The 25,642-nt window shown below is 42.3% G+C and overlaps 2 protein-coding genes across 2 annotated transcripts in view; one reads left to right on the forward strand and one right to left on the reverse strand.

Moving 5' to 3' along the window:
- Window positions 1–25,642, reverse strand: part of mrpl39 (mitochondrial ribosomal protein L39) — a 350,047-nt gene that overhangs the window by 183,693 nt on the left and 140,712 nt on the right. The window lies entirely within an intron of this gene.
- Window positions 1,519–25,135, forward strand: cyyr1 (cysteine/tyrosine-rich 1). The gene is made up of 4 exons (XM_062037869.1): window positions 1,519–1,801; window positions 15,842–15,941; window positions 16,263–16,423; window positions 23,793–25,135. Exons 1-4 carry the CDS (start codon window positions 1,723–1,725, stop codon window positions 23,912–23,914), a joined length of 462 nt encoding a protein of 153 aa, XP_061893853.1. The 5' UTR covers window positions 1,519–1,722; the 3' UTR covers window positions 23,915–25,135.

Below are 25,642 nucleotides of genomic sequence, written 5' to 3' on the forward strand. Positions count from 1 at the left end.
TCCACATGTGTTCATTCATAGTTTTGATGCCTTCAGTGACAATCTACAATGTAAATAGTCATGAAAATAAATAAAACACATTGATTGAGAAGGTGTGTCCAAACTTTTGGCCTGTACTATATATATATATATATATATATATATATATATATATATATATATCTTCTACCGCTTATTCCCTTCGGGGTCGCGGGGGGTGCTGGAGCCTATCTCAGCTACAATCGGGCGGAAGGCGGGGTACACCCTGGACAAGTCGCCATCTCATCGCAGGGCCAACACAGATAGACAAACAACATTCACACTCACATTCACACACTATATATATATATATATATATATATATATATATATGTGTGTGTGTGTGTGTGTGTGTGTGTGTGTGTGTGTGTGTGTGTGTGTGTGTGTGTGTGTGTGTATGTATGTATATATATCTCACAATAATGAAATGATATGATTTTTAAAAATTATTGTTTTTATGTTTGTTTAGGTTTGTTGAATGTTATAAAATGTAAACATTGCTTTAATAGTCTTCTGAGTCGAACAACAAATGTAACTGTGTGAATCAATCAATCAATCAATGTTTATTTATATAGCCCTAAATCACAAGTGTCTCAAAGGGCTGTACAAGCCACAACGACATCCTCGGTACAGAGCCCACATACGGGCAAGGAAAAACTCACCCCAGTGGGACGTCGGTGAATGACTATGAGAAACCTTGGAGAGGACCGCATATGTGGGTAACCCCCCCCCTCTAGGGGAGACCGAAAGCAACGGATGTCGAGTGGGTCTGACATAACATTGTGAAAGTCCAGTCCACAGTGGATCCAACACATCAGCGGGAGTCCAGTCCACAGCGGGGCCAACAGGAAACCATCCCGAGCGGAGACGGGTCAGCAGCGCAGAGATGTCCCCAACCGATGCACAGGCTAGTGGTCCACCCGGGGTCCCGGCTCTGGACAGCCAGCACTTCATCCATGGCCACCGGACCTATGCAACTCCCCCTCGCAAGGGACAGGGGAGAAGAGGAGAGAAGAAAAGAAACGGCAGATCAACTGGTCTAAAAAAGGGGGGGTCTATTTAAAGGCTAGATTATACAAATGAGTTTTAAGATGGGACTTAAATGCTTCTACTGAGGTAGCATCTCTAACTGTTAGGAGGCAGATATTATAAGTGTATACTTCTTTCTGCTCCTTTTCATTCCTTTTTTTTTAATTTATGTTGTTTGATTGTTTTATTTTGTTTGACCTTAAATCAATGAAATAAAAACAAAACTGGAAATATTTGACTGTACTTTTTGTTATATTATATACTTTTTATATTTTATTACATTATATTTTTTTTCAATTATATTATATTTTTATGTTGATATATATTTATATTTCCTATATTTCTTCACAAAAAAACATCAGAAAAAAAAAATTGCTTTTATTTTGAAAACGTCCGCCGGACCTTGTTCTTAGACGCTTTTGCTGACTTGATGTGTGTGTCCTGCTGGGGCTTTGAGGTGTGTGAGAACTTCTAAGGAGACTTGAGAGGAAGCGCTCACACGTGGAGGGAACAAACGGAGCTCCGACTTTTGAGGAGAAACGACAACTTTGTCCGTTTCTCGGTTGTTGTGAGACTATTGTGAGGGTCAATGTTACCAAATGACCCCATTATGTGATCCCACCAACGCTTTTGCGCGGCTGTGACCAAGAGGGAGAAGGAAAAGGAAGGAGGGTCATGGAGGAACCTTGGAGGAGGACGCAGGCGGTCAGATGGGAACTACTGAGAAACTCGTTGCTGTTTTGTTTTTTCTCTGGTAAGGTTTATGTTTTGTGTGTCTGAATTTTCTTTCTAATATACGTTGGGAAGTGAGGTGTTAGTTGTGCTTAAATGGGTGGGGGTGAAGGGGTTGTCTGTAGTGTGAGGACAGACATGAGCCAGGACCTCCAAGGACCACCCAGGAGGAAGCCTGCTGTCAGGACCTCCTGCTGGCATTGACATGGAAATGAAAAAGTCATGTTCCACGAAGTCTCATTTTAAAAACAGCTTTAAATCTATTTATTTTTTCTACCTCCAATTGATCCCAAAGGGCAACATATTTATGCAGATTTATTTCTCATGTGGGAAGCACTTTGCCCTTTTTTAGGTCTTTCCATTTGAAGTACAAACCCCGTTTCCATATGACTGGGAAATTGTGTTAAATGTAAATATAAACGGAATACAATGATTTGCAAATCCTTTTCAACCCATATTCAATTGAATGCACTACAAAGACAATATATTTGATGTTTAAACTCATAAACTTTATTTTTTCTTTGCAAATGATAATTAACTTAGAATTTCATGGCTGCAACACGTGCCAAAGTAGTTGGGAAAGGGCATGTTCACCACTGTGTTACATGGCCTTTCCTTTTAACAACACTCAGTAAACGTTTGGGAACTGAGGAGACACATTTTTGAAGCTTCTCAGGTGGAATTCTTTCCCATTCTTGCTTGATGTACAGCTTAAGTTGTTAAACAGTCCGGGGGTCTCCGTTGTGGTATTTTAGGCTTGGGAGACAGGTCTGAACCACAGGCAGGCCAGTCTAGTACCCGCACTCTTTTACTATGAAGCCACGTTGATGTAACACGTGGCTTGGCATTGTCTTGCTGAAATAAGCAGGGGCGTCGATGGTAACGTTGCTTGGATGGCAACATATGTTGCTCTAAAACCTGTATGTACCTTTCAGCATTAATGGCGCCTTCACAGATGTGTAAGTTACCCATGTCTTGGGCACTAATACACCCCCATACCATCACAGATGCTGGCTTTTCAACTTTGCGCCTATCCGGATGGTTCTTTTCCTCTTTGGTCCGGAGGACAAGACGTCCACTGTTTCTAAAAACAATTTGAAATGTGGACTCGTCAGACCACAGAACACTTTTCCACTTTATATCAGTCCATCTTTGTTGAGCTCAGGCCCAGCGAAGCTGACGGCGTTTCTGGGTGTTGTTGATAAACGGTTTTCGCCTTGCATAGGAGAGTTTTAACTTTCACTTACAGATGTAGCGACCAACTGTAGTTACTGACAGTGGGCTTCTGAAGTGTTCCTGAGCACATGTGGTGATATCCTTTACACACTGATGTCGCTTGTTGATGCAATACAGCCTGGGGGATAGAAGGTCACAGGCTTAGCTGCTTACGTGCAGTGATTTCTCCAGAGTCTCTGAACCCTTTGATGATATTACGGACCGTAGATGGTGAAATTCCTAAATTCCTTGCAATAGCTGGTTGAGAAAGGTTTTTCTTAAACTGTTCAACAATTTGCTCACGCATTTGTTGACAAAGTGGTGACCCTCGCCCCATCCTTGTTTGGGAATGACTAAGCATTTCATGGAATCTACTTTTATACCCAATCATGGCACCCACCTGTTCCCAATTTGCCTGTTCACCTGTGGGATGTTCCAAATAAGTGTTTGATGAGCATTCCTTAACTTTATCAGTATTTATTGCCACCTTTCCCAACTTCTTTGTCACGTGTTGCTGGCATGAAATTCTAAAGTCAATGATTATTTGCAAAAAAAAAAAGTTTATCAGTTTGAACATCAAATATGTTGTCTTTGTAGCATATTCAACTGAATATGGGTTGAAAATGATTTGCAAATCATTGTATTCTGTTTATATTTACATCTAACACAATTGCCCAACTCATATGGAAACGGGGTTTGTAGTACACTGCAAATGGAAAGACGACAAAAAGGTTAAAAGATGAATGTATTGTAAAATAATGGCTATTGTACTGTGACGATACCGATTCCCGGTATGTGGGAATCCATATGGGTGCCAATTTTCGGTACTTTTTTTGTGTGCGTTCATGTGTTAATAAATCTCATCTCAGGCCCCGTTTACACTAAGCCAGATAAGGTTATCTAGGGTAAATCCCACCTAACCTTATTCGTGTCCACACACAACAATGCCACCGTTTAAGACCCCCTCCGACCTCCGTCCGCCGGCGCAACATGACCTAATACGCGGAAAATGCGCACGTCATAGTCACCTCCAGTGTTGCTTTGTGTGCAAGTTCTTAAATTGAGCTTATCTGAACAATATCCAGTGTTGTGGTATTTCAATTAACTGGAATCCAGTGTGCTGTGGGGCCCTATTGTAGTGAATCACACCTCAGCCATCATAAATTAATCAAATCTTTAATAAACACATAAAAGTACACAATGTGATAAAAAACATGTTACAACAATCAATCTAGGGATCTAGATATCTGGTCAGGACACTCCTCACTCTTTTGCCTCCACCTTCATTGTCCATTCCTTTTTGGTGACTTTATATACTCTGGACCTAGACGTCGAGTCCGCGACATACATGGCGGACAATAACTTATACAGTCTGCTTTACCAGTCCAAATGCATTCGCCATTTTCCGTAGTCTTCCCTCGACGACCAGGTAATACAAAGCACACGCTACCTTTTTTTTCACATCCACGGGAGCTCGCATTCTCGTTGTCTCTCCTTCGACAAATGGACAAAGTTTTTCAGTAAGTAGAATCACAGCTGACCTGGACATTTCGAAAGTTCTCTTCCCATCCGAGAAGTGTTGTATCCCAAATAGCTGCAATCGCTTTCTCTTAAGGTATTCATGTGTGATTTCCACAAGCGTCTGTACATGTAGAGGAAGGAGAAACACGGGCATGTCTGGATGACTCGCCTCCATATTTCCAGTGTTTAGCTCCGAGCTATGAAGCCGCTTTATTATGAAGCTTGCTGTGGCGCGTTCTTTCTGACGTCACTTCCTGTGTGGGGCGCGGTCTTTCTGGCGTCACTTCCTCTCCGAACTCAGTTTGTAAACGATCAATGAGTCCATACAAAGCTAAGAGCCGGAGATTCAAGAAATACACGGCGCACTTACCCGTGTAAAAATTATACAAGGAGGGGGACCTTTAACGATGGTTTAGTGTGGCTGAAACGGGGCTTAGGCTAAATAATTATTCGTTTAAGGGGTTATCCGGCTTAGTGTATATATAGCTTCAGTTGCATTTATTTAACATGTAACCAGAGGTGGGTAGCCAAAAATTGTACTTAAATGAAAGTACTGTTAAGTGCTTCTCAAAAAGTGGGACAAGCCCTCCTTTTGGTATGTGTGGGGGTCAGGGGTTGGGGGGGCCATGAGAGGCAATAGCGTAATATTGTATATGTACGATAATACACTGATAGATAAATGAAAATGTATTTCGGGGAGGGTGGTGGGAAAAAATGTATGTCACCTAGAAAAGTTTAACTGTGAACCCGTTTAATGCTTCTTGTCTAGTGGGGCGGGCCCACCTTTGCATCAGTCCATGTTCTGGGTGTTGTTGATAAATGGCTTTCACTTTGCATAGTAGAGTTTTAACTTGCGCTTACAGATGTAGCAACAAACTGTAGTTCCCGACAGTGGTTTTCTGAAGTGTTCCTGAGCTCATGTGGTGATATCCTTTACACACTGATGTCGCTTTTTGATGCAGTACCGCCTGAGGGATCGTAGGTGCCGTAATATCGTCGCTTACGTGCAGTGATTTCTTCAGATTCTTTGAACCTTTTGATGATATTACGGACGGTAGATGGTGAAATCCCTAAATTCCTTGCAGTAGCTCGTTGAGAAATGTTGTTCTTAAACTGTTGGACAATTTGTTCACAAAGTGGTGACCCTCGCCCTATCCTTGTTTGTGAATGACTGAGCATTTCATGGAAGCTGCTTTTATACCCAATCATGGCACCCACCTGTTCCCAATTAGCGTGTTCACCTGTGGGATGTTCCAAATAAGTGTTTGATGAGCATTCCTCAACTTTCTAAGTCTTTTTTGCCACGTGTGCCAGTTTTTTTGAAACATGTTGCAGGCATCAAATTCCAAATGAGCTAATATTTGCAAAAAATAACGTTTTCCAGTTTGAACGTTAAGTATCTTGTCTTTGCAGTCTATTCAATTGAATATAAGTTGAAAAGGATTTGCAAATCATTGTATTCTGTTTTTATTTACCATTTACACAACGTGCCAACTTCAATGGTTTTGTAATATTTCTGAGTAAAAAGTAGTTATCCAAATGATAACTTGAGTAAGAGTAAGTATTCAGTAAAAAAAAAAAAAAAAAAAGTACTTAAGCATTGAATAACTTTGATTTATTTAGAGCAGAGGTGTCCAAACATGCGGAGGGCCATTTTGTTATTTTTCATTTTTAAAACAAATACAATGTTTTTTTTGTAACCGTTTGGGCTTCCCTCATTTTTGGTGACTGTTAAAAGGTCCCGGGGACCCAAAAGGGTCTCTGTCAATAAAATGTAAAAAATAAGTCATATAGTAATATTTGTTTTACTTTCAACGCTTGAATATCTATAGATCAAATTCATATATCCATTGATATAACGTTTTAATATATTTTATGTCTTATGCCCTTTTTGTCAAAACCTTTTTAATAGGAAAAAAACACAAAATATGTGAAATTTCTCCCCCAAAAATGTTCAAATTGGGATATTGGATGTGAAGTCATTGGAGTCTTAAATACCGTATTTTACGGACTGTAGGCCGCTACTTTTTTCCTACGCTTTGAACCCTGCGGCTTATAAAACGGTGTGGCTAATTTATGGATAACGGCCACAATGCTTTTTAATCAACAAATAGTTTTAATAAAACAGAAGCAGAGACACTGAAAAGGTGTGTAATTGTTTGTGCTATGGCGCCATCTTTTGGACGGGTTTGCTCACTGCAGGTGCTGATGGTTAAAAATGTACTTCCTGTTTCACGCCTTGGGGCGGAAGTTTTTCCAAATTCTGTCTTCTAGTCATCCATAGCATTTCTGTTCGAAAGGGTTCTTCATTCATCACTCCAAGCAACGTTTATAAGTCTTACATTATCCATCCATCCATTTTCAACCGCTTGTCCCGTTTGGGGTCGCGGGGGTGCTGGAGCCTATCTCAGCTGCATTCGGGCGGAAGGCGGGGTACACCCTGGACAAGTCGCCACCTCATCACAGGGCCAACACAAATGGACAGATTACAACTAAAACAATTCATACCTACTAAACCGTCTGATGTCTGTAGAAGTGTTTTTATGTATTTTTGCACGTGTTATCGTAATGTAATAAAGCTAGCTGCATTAGCGAACATGCTAACACGTTTACGAGTGCCTGTGTTAGTATCATTAACTTACAACGGCATTTTTTAAAAATTGTTTCAGTTTCGTAAATTTACCTAAACGTCTCCGTGGAGTTATTGTGTCTGTTTGGCTGATTGGAGAGCTAGCTTCCACAGCTAGTAGGTCCATGACGATGACTTCTGTTTAGTTTGATCAGGCGTTTTACTGCCGTGTGACAGGCACCATTTGGAAACAAGTTATGTAAAAAAACTTTTACAAAATCTTTTGTACGGGTATATATCTGTGGTTTATGGTCCGGTGCGGCTTATATATGTGAAACTATTTATTTCTTCTAAAATATGGTAGGTGAGTGCGGCCTAAATATCGGTGCGCCCAGATATTACAGTAGGTAAATAAATAATTCATATCAACATTGCTTTTAATTAATTAATTTATTTATTTGAACAATGACAGTTAAAGGCCTACTGAAACGATTTTTTTTTATTTAAACGGGAATAGCAGATCCATTCTATGTGTCATACTTGATCATTTCGCGATATTGCCATATTTTTGCTGAAAGGATTTAGTAGAGAAAATCGACGATAAAGTTAGCAACTTTTGCTCGCTGATAAAAAAAAGCCTTGCCTGTACCGGAAGTAGCGTGACGTCACAGGAGCTAGGATTCCTCAAATTCCCCGTCGTTTACAATGGAGCGAGAGAGATTCGGACCGAGAAAGTGATGATTAGAATCAAAAAACACAGGACGAGATGTTGAACAGTCCCTTGTGCCAAATGTGGAGAGTACTCACTCGAGATGTCCTTGTTGTTGAGAGTGGTTGACAGACAACGTGGGGGTGTGGGGGTTGGGGTGTTCTTGTGAGTTGTATGGGATATGAGACTTGGTCAGGGTTAAATTCCAGGACAATTGGACAAGCGACACATCTTCAGTAGTGTGCCCTTGCATCATTGGGTGTTTCGGCCTTCAAACACTATACACCCTCCACAAAGGTGGCCCGCCGAAGGATGATCAGTCCTCAGCTTGTGTCCCGTGCTCAACTGTTCCTGAAATTCACCCTGTTATACTGCTGTTTTTGGGGCCCAACTGGGGTCCTTCCGCTTGAGCCAAATCCACTGGCTGCTTCTTTCGGCTGCCTCTGAGACTGCTCTGATGGTCCTCCGCAGGGCCTGACCGTGGCTGCCGAGTTCCCTCAGCAGTCTGATGGTAGACGACGCCACAAATCCTCTGCATCCCACTTCAACTGGATAGACTTTGGTGTTCCAGCCACGCTGCCTCGCTTCTTCTGCTAGCTCTGAGTAGCGCAGCTTCTTACGTTCATAGGCCTCCTCCACAGAGTTCTCCCATGGGACTGTGAGCTCTATGACGTAAGCAGTCTTCACCGAAGGGGACCAGAGCACCAAGTCTGGCCTGAGGTTGGTAGAAGCAATCTCAGGTGGGAAAACCAGTTGTTTGCCGATGTCTGCCAGCATCTTCCAGTCGCGGGCCCTGTATAGGTGTCCCGCTTCTGGTTTGGTGGAAAGCTGTTTGGGTGTTTTCCCGCCCTCTCGGACAAACATTGTTGTCTTCATGGGATTGGATACTCTTGGTGGCAAGGAGTTGACGGCACCACGCATACTCTCCAGGGCTGATGCCAAGCTCTTGAGGACCTGGTTGTGTCGCCAGGTGTATCTCCCCTGCGTTAGGCTCGTCTTACATCCTGTCATGATGTGTCTGAGGGTTGCTGGAGTTGGGCAGAGGGCACAGATTGGATCCTCGCCATACCACTGATGGAGATTCTTTGGTGATGGGAGCACATCATACGTTGCTCTGATGATAAAGCTGATTTTACTTGCTTCCATCTGCCATAGCTCCTTCCAGCTTATCTTTCTCCTCTCCACTCCTTCCCACTGCATCCATTGCCCCTGTTTGGCGAGAGAGACAGCCTTCGCACTCCTTAAGACCTCCTCCTGGCGACGCACCTCCTCCACCACCAGCGTCCTCCGCTCTGATGTTGTAGCATTTTTCCAGGATGGTTCTCTTGCAGTCAGGCCAAAGCCTCCTCTTCCCTGTTGGACCTTTCCCACGATGTCTCTGTGCCTCAGGGCTGCTGTAGCTTGCTGCACCGCATCGGATGGTGTCCACTTCCGCCCAGTTACTAGGGGCGGTGCAACAGTACTAATGGTCTTGTCTCTGGAGTCCTTCAGTGTCATCTGGAGTCTAACTTTAGAACACTTGTATTCCTCAGTTAGACTAGTGAGAGGTAGCTCCAGGATCCCTTTGCCGTAGAGGCCGATGTTACTTAGACATTGTGGAATGCCAAGCCACTTTTTTGCATATGAAGTGATGGTTCGCTCCATCTTCTCCACAGTGGTTACTGGAACTTCATACACAGTGAGTGGCCACATTGTCCGGGGGAGGAGTCCAAATTGTAGGCACCAAAGCTTCAGTTTCCCTGGCAGTAGAGTCTTGTCTATGTTATCCAGGCTCTTCGCGATCTCTTGCCTTAGTTGTTCTATTTGTTGTTTGTCCTTGAGGCTTGCATTGTACCATCTGCCCAGGCTTTTGACAGGCTGCTCAGACACCGTTGGAATAGGGTCTTTGCCGATGTAGAACCTTGTATCTCTCAGCACCCCCTTGATTATGGAGATGCTTCGAGATTTACTAGGCTTGAATTTCATTCGGGCCCACTCGATGTTCTCCTGCAGCTTTCCAAGTAGACGCTTAGTGCATGCTGCAGTAGTGGTTAGTGTTGTCATGTCGTCCATGTAAGCCCTGATAGGTGGAAGACGGAGCCCAGCCCTGGTTCGTTCACCACCCACCACCCACCTTGAGGCCCTCATGATGACTTCCATGGCCATTGTGAAAATCAGGGGTGAAACTGTGCAGCCTGCCATGATGCCTACTTCCAAGCGCTGCCATGTTGTAGTAAAGTTGGCTGTTGTGAAGCACAGCTGCAGGTCTTGGAAGTAGTTCTTGACCAGTGTGGTGATGGGTTCTGGTACAAGGAAGAAGCTAAAAGATTCCCAGAGAAGTTCATGGGGAACTGAGCCAAATGCATTGGCCAGGTCGAGGAAGGTTACATGAAGATCTCTCTTATCCTTCTTGGCTGCTTGGATCTGATGCCAGATCATGCTTGTATGTTCTAGGCAGCCAGAGAATCCTGGAATTCCAGCTTTCTGTACAGATGTATCAATGTATTTGTTCTTTACCAGGTATGTGGACAGCCTCTGAGACACCACGCTGAAAAAGATTTTCCCCTCAACATTGAGAAGACAGATTGGTCTGAACTGGCTGATTTCCGATGCATCCTTTTCTTTAGGTATTAGCACACCACCAGCCCTTCGCCAAGCCTTGGGTATTCCTTGCTTCTGCCACACTACCCTCATGAGTTTCCACAGAAAGCGTAGTACATCCGGTGCGTTCTTGTAGAGCTTATATGGTACTCCGTTAGGTCCCGGAGCCGATGCTGCTCTTGCTCGTCGGACTGTGTTCTCTACTTCTTTCCATTTCGGAGGGCTAGTGTCCAGGTTGAATACAGGTGGTTGAATTGGCGGGATTTCAGGTGGGATGACTATATGCTCCTGCCTTTTTGAGTCGTGGTGAATCTTTTCCAGGTGTTGCTCCAGTTCCTGCTTTGATGTTTTCAAAGTTCCGCTTTTTTCCTTTGTGAAGAGGTCTTTGACAAACTTGAAGGGGTCTTTATAGAAACGAGTTCTTGTGTGTTCTTTCTTCTTGCGAAGCTTCCTCAAGTTTTCCGCTCTCCGCAAGGTTGCTAGCCGGCTCTTGATGTCTGCTTGGAGTAGCATGAGACCTTCCCTCTCAGCGTCGTCTGCTTTTTTCCATAGCTTTCTTATCTGCCTCCTCTCTCTGATAAGCCTGTCGATCTCCTGCTGCCTCCTGGATTTAGCTGGCGGTGGTAGATTCTTTCCACTTCTCCCTTTGCTCACTCCAAAACGTTCTTGTCCGTAGTTGTAAATTATGTCGCCCATCCTTTCGATCTTTCCCTCTGCTGTGCCTGTTTGTTGCTCCAGGATTTCTGTAAGGTCCCTGTTGATTGTCTCCCATTCTTTCTTGTCAACAGATTTGGGCCACTTTACACCAGGTTTGTGCCCTTTGATCTTTCTCTCCATTGGAGGTCTTTGTGGTTGTGCGGGCTCCTCCACCAGCATGTCTGTGCTTGTATTACCTTCTTCAGATACAGGGGTGCTGATGCTCTGCGAACTTTGGTTTGTGTCCCGTCGCTGTGCTTCACTCGACTGACTTGACTGATTACTTCGTAACAAGTATTGATCAATGCGAGGCCCTTGTCTCTGCTCTCTCAGGCACCTTTTCCTCCCTTGATGGATCTTTAAGCCCGTTGTTGATGTTACTTTGTTCCAACCACAGATGCACACCTGAAGCTTGTGTCCCACTGCTGTTGTTGCTGTCTCGTGTGTTGTGCTCTCCTTGTTCATAGTGATTTCCGTTCCTAGGTCAGTAACCGTGTTGTCAGCCAATGAGCCATCTTGCGCCCCCGCTCTCGCAGGCTCTAGGGGTATTTTCCTTTGTTTACTTTTCGTAGCATTTTGCGGGTGTCTCCAATTAGCTGAATCAGCGTTGGGGACTGCCATCATGGGGAGCTAGCCCATGACAGCCCCAGTGGGGTCTGTTCCCTCCTGTCAGCTGTCTCTCCAAGCTGTCACATGGACTTTCCCATGTTGTCAGCTGTCCTTTCACAGCCGTCACTGGACGTGTCCAGACGATCAGAATCAAAAAACACAGGACGAGATGTTGAACAGTCCCTTGTGCCAAATGTGGAGAGTACTCACTCGAGATGTCCTTGTTGTTGAGAGTGGTTGACAGACAACGTGGGGGTGTGGGGGTTGGGGTGTTCTTGTGAGTTGTATGGGATATGAGACTTGGTCAGGGTTAAATTCCAGGACAATTGGACAAGCGACACATCTTCAGTAGTGTGCCCTTGCATCATTGGGTGTTTCGGCCTTCAAACACTATACACCCTCCACAAAGGTGGCCCGCCGAAGGATGATCAGTCCTCAGCTTGTGTCCCGTGCTCAACTGTTCCTGAAATTCACCCTGTTATACTGCTGTTTTTGGGGCCCAACTGGGGTCCTTCCGCTTGAGCCAAATCCACTGGCTGCTTCTTTCGGCTGCCTCTGAGACTGCTCTGATGGTCCTCCGCAGGGCCTGACCGTGGCTGCCGAGTTCCCTCAGCAGTCTGATGGTAGACGACGCCACAAATCCTCTGCATCCCACTTCAACTGGATAGACTTTGGTGTTCCAGCCACGCTGCCTCGCTTCTTCTGCTAGCTCTGAGTAGCGCAGCTTCTTACGTTCATAGGCCTCCTCCACAGAGTTCTCCCATGGGACTGTGAGCTCTATGACGTAAGCAGTCTTCACCGAAGGGGACCAGAGCACCAAGTCTGGCCTGAGGTTGGTAGAAGCAATCTCAGGTGGGAAAACCAGTTGTTTGCCGATGTCTGCCAGCATCTTCCAGTCGCGGGCCCTGTATAGGTGTCCCGCTTCTGGTTTGGTGGAAAGCTGTTTGGGTGTTTTCCCGCCCTCTCGGACAAACATTGTTGTCTTCATGGGATTGGATACTCTTGGTGGCAAGGAGTTGACGGCACCACGCATACTCTCCAGGGCTGATGCCAAGCTCTTGAGGACCTGGTTGTGTCGCCAGGTGTATCTCCCCTGCGTTAGGCTCGTCTTACATCCTGTCATGATGTGTCTGAGGGTTGCTGGAGTTGGGCAGAGGGCACAGATTGGATCCTCGCCATACCACTGATGGAGATTCTTTGGTGATGGGAGCACATCATACGTTGCTCTGATGATAAAGCTGATTTTACTTGCTTCCATCTGCCATAGCTCCTTCCAGCTTATCTTTCTCCTCTCCACTCCTTCCCACTGCATCCATTGCCCCTGTTTGGCGAGAGAGACAGCCTTCGCACTCCTTAAGACCTCCTCCTGGCGACGCACCTCCTCCACCACCAGCGTCCTCCGCTCTGATGTTGTAGCATTTTTCCAGGATGGTTCTCTTGCAGTCAGGCCAAAGCCTCCTCTTCCCTGTTGGACCTTTCCCACGATGTCTCTGTGCCTCAGGGCTGCTGTAGCTTGCTGCACCGCATCGGATGGTGTCCACTTCCGCCCAGTTACTAGGGGCGGTGCAACAGTACTAATGGTCTTGTCTCTGGAGTCCTTCAGTGTCATCTGGAGTCTAACTTGATCATTTCGCGATATTGCCATATTTTTGCTGAAAGGATTTAGTAGAGAAAATCGACGATAAAGTTAGCAACTTTTGCTCGCTGATAAAAAAAAGCCTTGCCTGTACCGGAAGTAGCGTGACGTCACAGGAGCTAGGATTCCTCAAATTCCCCGTCGTTTACAATGGAGCGAGAGAGATTCGGACCGAGAAAGTGATGATTACACCATTAATTTGAGCGAGGATGAAAGATTCGTAGATGAGGAACGTTACAGTGAATGACTTGAGAGGCAGTGATGGACGTATCTTTTTTCGCTCTGACCGTAACTTAGGTACAAGCTGGCTCATTGGATTCCACACTCTCCTTTTTCTATTGTAGATCACAGATTTGTATTTTAAACCACCTCGGATACTATATCCTCTTGAAAATGAGAGTCGAGAACGCGAAATGGACATCTAGGCTAATAATGGTAACCTCCATCACATTTTTTTTGTCCTGTCCAGCTTCTCAGGCAAATCATATAGTTGATGTAGATGCCCATATCGGCTGTTCAGATTTACTTTACAAAAGAGAAGTGTAGGATACTTCTCTTGTTGCCTTATTTGTATTTGACTTTATAAATGTATTTATATTATCATTTGGTGCAGCCAGGCCGGAGCAGGAGGGGATAGAAAGAGAAGAAAAGAAAGACAGAGGGGGAAATTGTGGGGACAAGAGGGGGATTAGACAGAGAGACAAAAACAACAGCAGCAAACACAACAACAACAATAGAGCAACATCAGCAAATAAGACATGTACAAATATGATGGTAAAAGTGATAGCAAATAAGCAGTTAGCGAAAATAAAAAAATAATACAGAAATGACAATGAGCATTATTACACTACAAATGGACCAATACAAATACCAATACAAATAGCGCTATTGATAATGAACAATACCAATAATTTACCTCTATTATCAACAATACAGTTGTTCAATGCAACAATACATATACGTAATGATAACTAGAGATGCGTACTGATAACTAGAGATATAAACTGCAATTCTATGTAACATTATCACTGGAGGATGAGGCTTGACATGTCACACACCGAGAGCAAGCCTAACCGCTAAGTTAGCTTTACACAACACCCAAAAAATAAAGGTAAAAAACAATGGAACCACGTTACTGCAGAAAGTAAGCACACATTAACAGGAAATTACCAAAATAAGAGTCGAGAGAGAGGATAATATAACAACTGCTGGTGTGTCAGCATTGTTGCAATTATGTCAATACCAAGGGTATTATCAGTATATGGTTGATACGAGAGTGATTGTGTTGATATTTTTATTTTCCCATATTCCTTTTTAGTTGTTTTTGTTTACGTTTACAAACTTAAGGAATCATTCCCTGGACACAAACTAAAGGATTTTAATGAGATTGTAGTTTGTTTACTTATTGTGTAGTATTGACTTTATTTTGCTCAAACAATCGAGTTGATATATTTTATGTTGATATTGCTACACTCACTATTAGAGATGTCCGATAATATAAATGCTTTAAAATGTAATATCGGAAATTATCGGTATCGTTTTTTTAAATTATTGGTATCGTTTTTTTAAAATGTATTTATTATTTTATTTTTTATTAAATCAACATAAAAAACACAAGATACACTTACAATTAGTGCACCAACCCAAAAAACCTCCCTGCCCCATTTACACTCATTCACACAAAAGGGTTGTTTCTTTCTGTTATTAATATTCTGGTTCCTACATTATATATCAATATATATCAATACAGTCTGCAAGGGATACAGTCCGTAAGCACACATGATTGTGCGTGCTCTGGTCGACTAATAGTACTAACCTTTAACTGTTAATTTTACTCATTTTCATTAATTACTAGTTTCTATGTAACTGTTTTTATATTGTTTTACTTTCTTTTTTATTCAAGAAATTTTTTAAATGTATTTATCTTATTTTATTTTATGATTTTTTTTTAAAAAGGACCTTATCTTCACCATACCTGGTTGTCCAAATTAGGCATAATAATGTGTTAATTCCACGACTGTATATATCGGTATCGGTAATTAAGAGTTGGACAATATCGGAATATCGGATATTGGCAAAAAAGCCATTATCGGACATCCCTACTCACTATGAATAAATAGAGAAATTAACAGTTGATACATGTGATCGGTATCCTTACTGGTATCGCTCGATCTCATGGATGATCGGTATCGGAACGGGCAGCATGAAACCCTGATGGGAAGACCTCTAATCTGGGGACGGCGTGGCACGGTTGGGAGTAGTGGCCGTGCCAGCAACCTGAGGGTTCCTGGTTCGATCCCCAGCTTCTACCAACCTAGTCACGTCCGTACTTTCCTTGAGCAAGACACTTCACCCTTGCTCCTGATGGGTGGTGGTTAGGGCCTTGCATGGCAGCTCCCGCCATCAGAGTGTGAATGTATGGGTGAATGTGGAAATAGTATCAAAGCGCTTTGAGTACCTTGCAGGTAGAAAAGCGCTATACAAGTATAACCCATTTACCATTTAATCTAAACGGTGTGTGTTGCAGGTGTCAGCGAGGCCAGGTGTCATGGCTGCCTGGAGTACTGTTGTGAAGGCTCGCCGCCATTCTGCTGCTCCTACTACGCCTACGTTGGAGACGTCCTTTCGTGAGTTTAGCGCCGAGCTCCCATCTGCCTTTTTTATGGAGTGTAAAACTTTCTTTCATGCAAAAAAACGTCAGTCCGTCCCCTTGCGCTACGTAACCAAGATGGCGGCGATTGAGGCCCACCAGCTGTCCTTTAACTTACCACAAGACTTGTTACAGCACAGCCGCTTTATCGCTTTCACCGAGGTGTCCGACAGGGATCCTCACACTTACCAAGCGCGACGTAGCGTTTGTGTCGACGCCATTCACGCCGCAGACGCGGTCACCGTGGCAACAACCCCAAACCCCTTCTCCTCATATGTGACCGTTTTGCGTGTTCCAGGGGCACCGCCATCTCTGGGATCGTGTTCGGTGTGGTGTTCCTGATGGGCGCCATAGCTGCCTTGTTCCTGTGCGTGTGCATGTGTGTGAAGAACGGACACGGTGCCCGGGTGGGCGTGTTCAGCACCTCTTACATCAACACTGTGACGCAGGGATGCCCAGGTGAGCACACTGCTCTGCTTATGATTGTGTTTTCACTGTATTACATCACATATTTACAATTTCACATTACAACATGTCCCACATCTATTGCCTTAAAGGCCTACTGAAATGATTTTTATTTATTTAAATGGGAATAGCAGATCCATTCTATGTGTCATACTTGATCATTTCGCGATATTGCCATATTTTTGCTGAAAGGATTTAATAGAGAAAATCGACGATAAAGTTTGCAACTTTTGCTCGCTGATAAAAAAAGCCTAGCCTGTACCGGAAGTAGCGTGACGTCACAGGAGCTAGTATTCCTCACAATTCCCCATTGTTTACAATGGAGCGAGAGAGATTCGGACCGAGAAAGTGATGATTACCCCATTAATTTGAGCGAGGATGAAAGATTTGTAGATGAGGAACGTTACAGTGAACGACTTGAGAGACAGTGATGGACGTATCTTTTTTCGCTCTGACCGTAACTTAGGTACAAGCTGGCTCATTGGATTCCACACTCTCCTTTTTTTATTGTGGATCACGGATTTGTATTTTAAACCACCTCGGATACTATATCCTCTTGAAAATGACAGTCGAGAACGCAAAATGGACATTCAGTGCCTTTTATCTCCACGACAATACATCGGCGAAATGCTTTAGCTACGAGCTAACGTGATAGCATCGTGCTTTAACTGCATATAGAAACAAAAAAATAAAGGATAGAAGGAAGGATAGATAGAAAATCAACAATACTATTAAACCGTGGACATGTAAATACACGGTTAATGCTTTCCAGGCTGGCGAAGGTTAACAATGCTGTGCTAACGACGCCATTGAAGCTAACTTAGCAACGGGACCTCACAGAGCTATGCTAAAAACATTAGCTCTCCACCTACGCCGGCCAGCCCTCATCTACTCATCAACACCCGTGCTCACCTGCGTTCCAGCAATCGGCAGAAGGACGAAGGACTTCACCCGATGCGTTTGGCGGCCCGGAGACGTAGGAAGTCAAGGTGAGGTCGGCGGCTAGCGCGGCTAGCGCGGCTAGCGCGGCTAGCGCGGCTAGCGCAGCTAGCGCTCCAACAAAGTCCTCCTGGTTGTGTTGCTGTAGTCCGCTGCTAATACACCGATCCCACCTACAACTGTCTTCTTTGCAGCCTTCATTGTTCATTAAACAAATTGCAAAAGATGTCCAAAATACTGTGGAATTATGAAATGAAAACAGAGCTTTTTGTATAGGATTCTACGGGTACCATAACTTCCGTTACTCTGACTTCGTCACGCGCATACGTCATCATACCGCGACGTTTCAGCCGGATATTTCCCGGGAAGTTTTAAAAGTCACTTTATAAGTTAACCCGGCCGTATTGGCATGTGTTGCAATGTTAAGATTTCATCATTGATATATAAACTATCAGACTGCGTGGTCGGTAGTAGTAGGTTTCAGTAGGCCTTTAATTGCTAGCGGACAACTAAAACCCTAATTGTTAGGCTGACAAACTAGTGCGCTAATTGCTAGCTGGCAACTGGCGCATTAATGCCTACCTGGCAACTAGAGTGTCAAACGCTGCCTGGCAACTAAAGGGCTAATCGCTAGCTGTTAACTAAATCACGAGCTGGCTACTAAAGTGCTAATCACTAGTTGGCAACCAGTGCATTAATCGCTACCTGACATCTAGAATGCTAATCGCTAGCTGGCAACTAGAGCGCTAATCGTTAGCTGACAACTAGCAGGTGAATCTCTTCTTGACAATTAGAGCACTAATTACGAGCTGAAAATCGGTTATCCGTCAAATAGTGCGCTAATCGCTAGCTGACAACTAGTGTACGACTCACTCGCTGACAACTAGCCCGCTAATCGCTAGCAGTCCACTAGAGCGCTAATCGCTATCTGACAACTACCGCGCTCACCGTTAGCTGACAGCCAATGCATTATTTGCCAGCTGGCAACTAGCACGATTGTAGCTACCCGACAACTAAACTGGTATTCGCTACCTGGCAAATAAATCGCTGATCGCTAGTTGACAACTATTGCGTTAATCGCTACCCGACAACTAGAGAGCTAATTACCACCTGGCAACTGGAGCGCAAATCGTTATCTGTTAACTAAAGCGTCAATTGCTGTCCTTCAACTAGAATGTTAATCGCTAAATGACAATAGGAGTGCTAACCGTTAGCTGGCAACTAAAGCGGCAATCCCTAGCTAATAACTAACACGTTAATCGCTACCCGCCAACTAGAGCGCTAAGCGCTAGCTGACAACTAACGCGCTAATATTTAGCCGACATTTAGCACGCTAATAGCTAGCTTGCAACTAAGGCGTCAATGGCTAGATGGCAACTGGAGCGCTTATCAATAGCTGGCAACTAGAGCACTAATCGCTAGCTGGCAAATATAGCACCAATCGCTAGCCGTCAACTAGAGCGCCAATCGCTATCTGTCAAATAGAGTGCTAATCGCTAGCTGAAAACTAATGCAAACATTTCAATTTGGCAACTAACGCGTTAATCGCTACCTGACAACTGGAGCGCTAATCGCCAGCTGGCAACTAAAGCGATAATCACTAGCTGACAACTTGGTGCTAATCGCTAGCAGGCAACTACAGCACGTATCCCTTGCTGAAAAGTAGCCAATTTATCACTAGCTGACAAATAACGCGTTAATCGCTTCCTGACAACTAGAGTTCTAATCGCTACCTGACAACTAAAGCGCTAATCGCTAGCTATCTTAGATGTTAACATGAATATGATATTATCATTATTTATTCTTATTCAGTTACATGACAGTGTTGGTTTGATGTTTTAAAGACATTTACATTTGTGGAAAAATTGCCAGGGGAAATATAAAAAATATATTTTACACCTCTGCAGTACCTCTACCCCCGTTGAAGACTTCTACTATATACCATTTTTATACTGTATCTTTTGACTCAAACTTGAATGTATTTTGATGAATGTTAACCAAAATGAATTAATGAGAAATAAATGATTAAATAATTATTTTTTTAGTGCAAAATAACTAATGTAATTTAACAAAAACATAACTTTTTGCATCAATATGTGCGACGGAGCCAGTATAATAGTAATAATAATAATAGATTTTATTTGTAAAAAGCACTTTACATTGAGCAAACAACCTCAAAGTGCTACAGTGTATTAAAAATAAATAAAAATAGAAACTAGAACAGCCTAATAGCTAGAACTAGTATGCATATATCTAAAAAAAGGCTTTTTTAAAAAGAAGGGCTTTTAAGCCTTTTTTAAAAGCATCCACAGTCTGTGGTGCCCTCAGGTGGTCAGGGAGAGCGTTCCACAGACTGGGAGCGGCGGAGCAGAAAGCCCAGTCTCCCATTGTTCGTAGCTTTGTCCTCAGAGGTTGGAGGAGGTTAGCCTGTCCGGAGCGAAGGTGTCGTTGTGTTGAGGATTTGGGGGTGAGTAGTTCTTTCAGGTAGAGGGGGGCATTTCCATGGAGGCACTAGTGGGTTAGTAGGGTGAATAACTTGCCATTATATTCTTATCAGTGACGGAGCAGGAAGGGGCTCGAAATATGTTTGCAATAAAACTTGAGATTAAGCGCCTTGTCATTTAATGGTTGACATTTTACATGCGGGGACACATTGGACCTGTTTGGGCATCTCTAATGTATGAAGCGTATCAAAGATGTCCCCTGCCACTCGCATCAAGTTAAATGTGATGTCAGTGTGCAGAAACAACAAAGCTGATCTTTAAAATGCTAAAAATAAATCCCGCTCCCTCTGCTCCCTGCGTGCTTTGTGTCTGTGTGGAAATAAAAAACGAGACCACGCACGCTTGCAGGTACATTGTTGTCGCTTCCTTTTTATTATTTATTCATCACTTTTTATTCCGTGGGTCATCTTCATGCGAGACTGGACTGCGTGTTTTTATAAAGGGATTAACAGGACTGTGCGTGTGCGTGTTATTGGGTTAGTGCTTCTACCTATCAGGTCATATTTCCACAATGATTTCACATTCAAATTTTTTTTAACAAGAAGCGACCGGCTATAAAAAGGTGACTTAAGGACCATGAGCTTTTTGCTGACGCAACACTTTGACATTTTCCATTTTTAATCCATCCTGTCTTCTGCTTTGATGTTTCAGTGAATAAAACCAAAGTGCTGTGTAATATGAATCTCATGCAGTGGCTCAGGCTGGCCGCTAGGGGACAGACTATCCCCACCTAACTGAAGTGTTGCTTCAATTTAATTGATTGATTGAAACTTTTATTAGTAGATTGCACAGTACAGTACGTATTCCGTACAATTGACCACTAAATGGTAACACCCGATAAGTTTTTCAACTTGTTTAAGTCGGGGTCCAATTAAATTGATTCATGATACAGATATATACTATCTTCATAATACAGTCATCACACAAGATAATCATCAGAGTATATACATTGAATTATTTACATTATTTACAATTCGGGGTGTGGGATATAGGGGTAGGGGGGTTTAGGTTTTAATTAGACTAAGCTAAATTAATGATTATGGCTTAATTTTTTTAGGGGTTTTTGTCAGATTTTTTAATTTTTTTTGACATTTGTTATTTATGTAAACATTTTTTACGCCTTTTTGTATGCATGTATAACACTTAAAACCATTAGCATGTCAGTGTGTGGCGTTGAATTATGGAATGCATCAAGCAAAGAAATTGACTAATAGATGAACCCTAATAATAATAATAATAAAGGAACCTTATCGAAAAATGTTCATGTAAATCACAAAGTACTTATATTTGTTAATAAGAACATTGTTGATTATTTTTTTACTTATTTCATTTGACAAATGGAGCACAGGAAAGGAACAAACAAATGTTAGAAATTGCTAGAAAAGTTAGAAAAGGGGTAGGACTAAATAAACTCTGCTGCTTCTTCTTCTTCCTCCTTTTCAGACATGTTGTAACTACAAATATGTTACGTACCATAATGTAACTGTACACATAAAAATAACCCATAACCTCTTAATTTATCTATTAATGTATTTTTTAACTAGTTTTTACTATAAACAATGTATTGTTACATAATCTCTATTATTTTCTCTATATAAGCACATAAAATAAATAAAAATAAAATAAAGCGTTAATTAATTAATAAAACGTTGATTAATTGGTAACATAGTGAGGCCAGGAAGTGAAGTACTAGTAAAGATCTGCTTCTTCCTACTCCTTTTCGGCCATGTTCAATTTTGCACATATAATGATGGTGCCTATAAATGCTGTATAAAATCTGCTTCTTCCTACTCTTTTACGGCCATGTTCAATTTTGCACGTGTAATTATAGTGCCTATAAATACTGCATAAGATGTGCTTCCTCCTACTTATTTTCGGCCATGTTGAATTTTTCACTTGTATTAAATACGCCTATAAATACTGCATAAGCTCTGCTTCTTCCGACTTCTTGTCGGCCATGTTGAATTTTGCACGTGTATCACTAGTGCTTATAACTAGTGCATAAGATGTGCTTCCTCCTACTCCTTTTCGGCCATGTTGAATTTTTCACATGTAATAAATATGCCTATAAATGCCGCATAAGCGGTGCTTCTTCCGACTCTCTTTCAGCCATGTTGAATTTTGCACGTGTATTAATATTGCCTATAAATACTGCATAAGATAGGCTTCCTCCTCCTCCTTTTCGGCCATGTTGATTTTTGCACGTGTAATAATAGTACCTATAACTACTGCATAAGATGTGCTTCCGCCTACTCCTTTTTGGCCATTTTGAATTTTTCACTTGTAATAAATATGCTTATAAATACTGCACAAGATGTGCTTCTTCCTACTACTTTTCAACCATGATAATGGTTCTACATGTGATAATACTGCCTATAAATACAGCATGAGATCTTCTTGCAACTCCTTTTCAGCAATGTTGAATTGGGCATGTGTAATAATAGTGCTTATAAATACTGCATAAGATTAAGATTAAGATTAAAGTACCAATGATTGTCACACACACACTAGATGTGGTGAAATTTGTCCTCTGCATTTGACCCTTCCCCTTGGGTAGCAGTATGCAGCAGCGGCGCCGCGCCCGGGAATCATTTTTGGTGATTTAACCCCCAACTCCAACCCTTGATACTGAGTGCCAAGCAGGGAGGCAATGGGTCCCATTTATAAAGTCTTTGGTATGATCTGCTTCTTCCTACTCCTTTTCAACCATGGTGATTGTTCTACATGTAATAATACTGCCTATAAATACTGCAGATATCTTCTTCTTTCGACTCCTTTTCAGCCATGTTGAATTTGGCACGTGTAAAAATAGTGCCTATAAATACTGCATAAAATCTGCTTCTTTCTACTCATTTCCGGAAATGTTGAATTTCACGCGTGTAATTATAGTGCCTATAAATACTGCATAAGATCTGCTTCTTCCTACCCTTTTTGGCCATGTTGAATTTTGCGCTTGTAATAATTGTGCCCATAAATACTGCATAAGATCTGCTTCTTCCTACTCCTTTTCGGCCATGTTGAATTGGGCATGTGTAATGATAGTGCCTCTACTATCAGTAGATCTGCTTCTTCATACTCCTTTTCGGCCATGTTGATTGTTTCACGCGTAATAACAGGGCCTATAACTATACTGCAAAAGATCTGCTTTTTCATACTCCTTTTTTACTTCAATTATTTGTTTATTGACATTTTTGACACACAGTTAACAGAAATACAATATGATGCAAATCAGTTCAACAAGTAGAGGCAAATATCGATAATAAGCCACAGACAACTGCACTTCCGAATGGCCCCAACATGGTGCAGCAACACACAAAAGCAAACAAAACTCCGCTTCTTCCCTCTCCTTTTCGGCCAAATTGACTTTAGCACGTAGAATGATAGTGCCTATAAATACTGCAAAGATCTGCTTCTCCCAACTCCTTTTTGGCCATGTTGAATTGTGCATGTGGTGCATGATGGTGCCTGTACTGTGTAAGATCTGCTTCTTCGTACTCCTTTTCGGCCATGTTTAATTTTTGACTTGTAATAACAGGGCCTATAACTATACTGCAAAAGATCTGCTTTTTCCTATTCCTTTCTTTCTTCAATTATTTGTTTATTGACATTTTTGACACATAGTTAACAGAAATACAATACGATGCAAATCAAATGTTCTTTTTCCCCTCACCCCCAAAAAATAAACAATCAGTTCAACAAGTAGAGACAAATATTGATAACATGCCACAGACAACTGCACTTCCCAATGGCCCCAACATGGCAAAGCAAACAAAACTCTGCTTCTTCCCACTCCTTTTCGGACATTTTGACTTTGACACGTAGAATGATAGTGCCTATAAATACTGCAAAGATCTGCTTCTCGGCCATGTTGAATTTTGCTCTCGTAATAACAGTGCCTACTATGTATTCCCTGTCCACAGGTCCTCCACCGCCATACACCTACGACTGCGAGATGCTCCCTCCTCCGCCTTACACACCGACTCAGTCCGGGCCGGCCAACTCCTCTCCCCCTCCGCCTTACCCAGGATGCACGAGCAAGTAATTTTGCACGGCTCATCCACTGGTCGGCTGAAATGAAACATTCCTGTGCTGACTTTGCAGGCCGGAAAAGAACCTCAGGTGCTTAGAGCAGGTGCAATAATGCTTGAGCAAGCAGGTCATCAGAGCAAAATCAAACAGCGTTAAGCTGCTTGATATATTAAAAAAGCACAGTGTTGAGGGATGAATAATAATTTAAGTCAATGTAGGAGGAGGACATTGAGGCACTGCTAGCCTGCAGCCATTTAACCAAAACGCTTGATCATTCTCTGGCTGTGCACTTCAAAGGTACTGATGGGCCTTTTTTGAAGGTGCAGATTACTTTCCTTTTTTGTGCCATGCAGAAAGTCTTTCCATTACATGGTTTTAACTTGTTCTGCATTCATTTACAGCATGCAGGATGGGGAATAATTTTACTTGAAATGTGAACTGGGCTTCCACTCTGAACATTTGTGAAATATTTATGATGTGCTGTTTTAATGTGTTGGATGTATGGTGGACATACTTGCCAACCCTCCCGAATTTTCCCGGAGACTCCCGAATTTCAGTGCCTCTCCCGAAAATCTCCCGGGACAACCATTCTCTCGAAAATCTCCCGACTTCCAGCCGGACAACTATATTGGGGGCGTGCCTTAAAGGCACTGCCTTTAGCGTCGTCTCTCACCTGAAAAGGAGACTATTATATATGTCTCGTTATCCATAGGTTTATCTATAACCCATAAAGTAGGCAGGCACGGAGATATTTCTCAGCGTGTGTTTATTCCAGCCGGCTCGTTAGTACACTGACACACAACATCCGGATTCCCATCATGCATTGCTTCAAAACTACGGCAGGTTGTAATATCCAAAATTTCCTGTCGGACAAACAATATTGGGGGCGTGCCTTAAAGGCACTACCTTTAGTTTCCTCTCACCTGAAAAGGAGACTATTATATATGTCTCCGTTATCCATAGGTTTATCTATAACCCATAACACGGTGGCCGAATGGATATAGTCACTCATGAACGGTCAGAGGATCACAAGGCGGCGGGAACGCAGTATTATGGGCCACCTTGCAAGCAACATTCCGTTCTCATTTGCGGATGTTTTCAACAAATCCGTGAAGGGTATGTTCCCGGATTCAGAGATCGCTCGCCAGTACTCAAATGGCAGAAAAAAAGCTACTCAAATAGTGAAAGTTAAGTGTTATTTTTTTTTTAAGTAAGCAGCAAGTACAGTTAGTAGAACTGTGTTTTAATTACTGTTTATTGTACTATATATATATATATATATATATATATATATATATATATATATATATATATATATATATATATATATATATATATATATATATATATATATATATATTAGGGCTGTGAATCTTTGGGTGTCCCACGATTCGATTCAATATCGATTCATGGGGTCACGATTCGATTCAAAATCGATTTTTGATTTTGATTGATTGATTGATTGATTTTTTTTTTTTCAATTCAACACGATTCTCGATTCAAAAACGATTTTTTTTTCCCGATTCAAAACGATTCTCTATTCATTCAATACATAGGATTTCAGCAGGATCTACCCCAGTCTGCTGACATGCAAGCAGAGTAGTAGATTTTTGTAAAAAGCTTTTATAATTGTAAAAGACCATGTTTTTTCAACTGATTGCAATTATGTAAATTTGTTTTATCTATTAAATGAACCAAAAATATGACTTATTTTATCTTTGTGAAAATATTGGACACAGTG

Source organism: Entelurus aequoreus, linkage group LG01 (assembly GCF_033978785.1).
Source record: "Entelurus aequoreus isolate RoL-2023_Sb linkage group LG01, RoL_Eaeq_v1.1, whole genome shotgun sequence".
Classification (NCBI taxonomy): domain Eukaryota; kingdom Metazoa; phylum Chordata; class Actinopteri; order Syngnathiformes; family Syngnathidae; genus Entelurus; species Entelurus aequoreus.